The 3,702-nt window shown below is 44.8% G+C and overlaps 1 protein-coding gene across 1 annotated transcript; it reads right to left on the reverse strand.

The window, feature by feature from the left end:
• Positions 1–910: 910 nt before the first annotated feature.
• On the reverse strand, positions 911–3,260 carry LOC150027990 (uncharacterized). The gene is made up of 4 exons (XM_090300987.1): positions 3,045–3,260; positions 2,704–2,805; positions 2,363–2,604; positions 911–1,472 (listed from the first exon to the last, which is right to left on the reverse strand). Exons 1-4 carry the CDS (start codon positions 3,258–3,260, stop codon positions 911–913), a joined length of 1,122 nt encoding a protein of 373 aa, XP_090157113.1.
• Positions 3,261–3,702: the final 442 nt, after the last annotated feature.

A 3,702-nucleotide genomic window follows, 5' to 3' on the forward strand; every position in this document is an offset into this window, starting at 1 on the left:
ACAAGATAAGGCAAAGGAAGAAGAAGACCCAAGACTCACAATTTCTCTCTAAATTTGAGTATAGTCTCTCTACTATGAAATTCCAATATGAAAAATACAAAGAGAAGCACCTTATTTATAGCCTATGAGGTGCTGAAATGCAAAGCTAAATGAGCCTCAAATGCTAATGAAATTCGGCGCCAACTTAGACAATGAAGGAAGTGTGACTTTCCTTCCTAGTTTGGCACCTCCTAACTCCTATCTACACTCCCCCCTAACCTCCCTTACTACTCACACCTATTTATTACATCCGCACCCCTATTCTATAAAAGAAATAAGAAGAGCCATATTATTATACTCTTGTCCCAAAGCTCTTGCCATGCTCCTAGTAATTCGTTGGGCTTGGACCCCTTGTTGGGCTTGGACCCCTTGTTGGGCTTGGACCCCTTGTTGGGCTTGGGCTTCATGGGCTTGAGCATCCTCTACTTGGTTTCCATCATTTCACGTCTTTGACTCTCTTAATCATGTATAGTTATTTTGATACCTTTTCAAATGCATGCCTCGCTACTTAACTTATCATATAGCAAACTTCAACTAGCTCAACTTGATACTAGATAACCATTTCATGCATAAGATGTTTGTACTCGAGTAGTGGTACTGACACCGAGCCAGGTCATCTCATCGTGTGCTAACTCAAATAAATCAACTTAACTAATGCACCATCTTTCAAGAAAAATTTATCATTAGATGACCTAATTAAAAAACCCCTTCAAGGGAAAAAGAGCATCACCTTAAACATCAAATTGTTCAAAAAGGAAGCAATAAAACAAAACATTTTAACTATAGTAAAACTTGAGGTTTGCCACGTTCCATGTTCGAGGAATAACTCCCCCTCTAGGGTTTCTAGCTTGTACGCTCCATTCCCGAGCACCTAAACTACACGAAACAGGCTAGTCCACTTGTTTTCTAACTGGTAAAGATGAGCCTTTCGCATTACCAAGTTGGCAACCTTGAACTGCCGAGGTCTCGTCTTGCTTTTTTGCCTCAGCTCCACCCTTCTTTTCAAAGCCTCCAAGTTAATACGGGCATGTTCACGCACCTCATCTAGCAAGTCCAGGTTCACCTTCCTTCCTTTGTTGGATTCCTTAACAACGAAGCTTTGGAACTGTGGAGAGCTCTCTTGTATCTCTATTGGTATCATGGTGTCTGACCCATATACCAAACTAAAGGGCGTCTCTTTATTTGTTGACTTAGGGGTGGTGTGATAAGCCCACAGAATTCTGGGAACTTTCTCTGACCAAGTTCCATTTGCCTTCTCCAACCTCCTCTTCAACCCCCTCAACATGACTCTGTTAGCTGATTCAACTTGACCATTTGTTTGAGGGTGTTCCACCGAGGCGAATATATACTTTATCCCGAGCTCCGAACATAGCTTACCCAACTGTTGATTAGCAAAATAGGTTCCGTTGTCGGAAACTAGGTGCCTCGGGATTCTAAAACGACACACAATGTTCTTCCACACAAAATGTTGCACCTTGTGAGTAGTTAGATGTGCAACTGGCTCAACTTCAACCCACTTGGTCAAGTATTCAATGGCCACAATGGGATATTTCATATGTCGTATCGCCAAACAGAAAGGACCTAGAATGTCCATTCCCATCTATGGAAGGGCCACAGGCTATAAATGGACCTCAGCTCATCGGCTGGCAGGTGGCACCAATCAATGCGCTTCTAACATTGCTCGCAGCGCTAGGCATACTTCACGAAATCCTTGTTCATGGTCGGCCAGTAGAACCCAGCTCAGATGACCTTTAACGAGAGAGTTCGTCCCCTGATATGGCTACCGCAAATACCTTCATGGAGCTTGGCCATGACGCAGGTACAATGATCTCCACTCACACAAGTGAGGACTGGGTGAGTATAGTCGTGATGAAGGAGTTCGCCATCTATCAGGGTATACCTCTCTGCATTCCTCTTAACTGTCTTAGCCTCCGTAGGCTCGGCAAGAAGTAACCCATCAACTAGGTAACGTTGGTAAGGTGTTATCCAAGTCTCTGTGGTGTCAACCTACAAAACCTTAAGAAACTCGTCTCCCAACAACCCGTAGGTAATTATCCTTAGAACTCTCAGGATCTCCTAAGTCATCGACCGATGCCTTCTCTCTTTCCTTGAGCTGATCCCCAAGACCTCCACGTGAATGTCCTCGGTTAGTCCTCCTTCAGCTGTCCTGGGCAACTTCAATGTCTCCTAAATTACTAACCTCTGCTGACCTCCCTTCTCTAAACTAGCCAACTTACATAGCAGGCCTACTCGAGAGATCTGCTCTCTAGAAACGTGAACGCGGTTGAACGTAGAGAAGGATACTTTCAAGATCGTCACATACCTGAGATATGAGGCGAGTTGCGGATCCTTGGCTTGATACTCACCCATGACTTGCCAAGTGACAAGCAACGAGTCACTCTTTACCAACAAACTACGAGCTCCCAACTCCTTGGCTAACAACATCCCTGCTATCAAGACCTCATACTCAGCTTGATTGTTACTCGCCTTTAATGCGAACTTCAGGGCTTGTTTGATCAACAACCCACTTGATCCCTCTAGAATGACCCCAACCCCACTTCCCTCCTGATTGGAGGATCCATCTACCGAAATGACCCACTAGAAATCATTGGGATCGAGTTGGATGTCGTCAGATGAAAGTTCTTCCGAGAAATCAGCGTATACCTCACCCTTGATCGACCCTCTAGGTTCGTACTGTATGTCAAACTCAGATAACTCCATCGCCCAATGGACAATCGAACCTGCTATATCGGGCTTTTCAAGGACCTTGCGAATGGGCAGATCAGTTATCACAATCATGGTGAAACTCTGAAAGTAGTGGCGAAGTCACCGAGCTCTAAACACCACCGCTAAGGCAGCTTTCTCGATAGCCTGATACCGAGTTTTCGGTCCTTGCAGTACCTTACTCACAAAGTAGATTGGCTTTTGGACCATATCTTAATCTTCCAAGATGATTGAGCTAATCGCCCGATTTGTAATTGAAAAATAAAGACGAGTAGGGGTACCTGGACTGGCTTGCCAAGAACAGAGGGACTGACCAAGGACTCTTTCAACTTGGTGAAGGCTTCCTCGCATTCTTTGGTCCACACAAAACGATTGTTCTTCTCGAGGCATTGGAAATAAGGATACCCCTTATCCCCACTGGCTGCCAGGAAGCGAGACAGGGCGGCCATGTGCCCAGTTAACTGTTGGACCTCTTTAACATTGGTTGAGCTCCTCATTCCTGTGATTGCAGCGCATTTGTCGGGGTTCGCCTCTATGCCTCTCAGTTAGCAAGAAACTAAGGAACTTCCCAGCTTCCACCCCAATTACGCACTTATCTAGATTAAGCTTCAAATTGTACTTTACTATTGTTCTAAATAGCTATTCCAGGTCGGCAATATGTTGGTCCTTCTCTTTTGACGTGATGACCATGCCGTCTACATACGTTTGTGTGTTTCGCCCGAGCATCAGAGCGAGGATCCAATCCATCAGCCTTTGATAGGTAGCGTCAACATTTTTAAGGCCAAAGGACATGATCTTGGAGCAATAGCTGGCGAACTCGACTATAAAGGATGTCTTACTCTCTTCAGGGAAGGTCACCCCAAAAGAAAATTGTAAGTGGAGGACGCGTTAACAACTATGTACCTGGCATACTTAACAATACTTTGTAGGACACTCAGA

The sequence above is a fragment of the Phaseolus vulgaris genome, chromosome 4 (assembly GCF_051622355.1).
Source record: "Phaseolus vulgaris cultivar YP4 chromosome 4, ASM5162235v1, whole genome shotgun sequence".
NCBI classification, from domain to species: Eukaryota; Viridiplantae; Streptophyta; class Magnoliopsida; order Fabales; family Fabaceae; genus Phaseolus; species Phaseolus vulgaris.

Excerpts from the sequence above, each read along its gene's own strand:
- LOC150027990 (XM_090300987.1), bottom strand. The coding sequence starts at position 3,260 with ATGAGGAGCTCAACCAATGTTAAAGAGGTCCAACAGTTAACTGGGCAC. Across the intron at positions 2,605-2,703 it reads GAGGGTCGATCAAGGGTGAG|GAGGGAAGTGGGGTTGGGGT; the intron begins GTATACGCTGAT and ends TCCTCCAATCAG. Across the intron at positions 1,473-2,362 it reads CAACTCGCCTCATATCTCAG|AATCCCGAGGCACCTAGTTT; the intron begins GTATGTGACGAT and ends GTGTCGTTTTAG.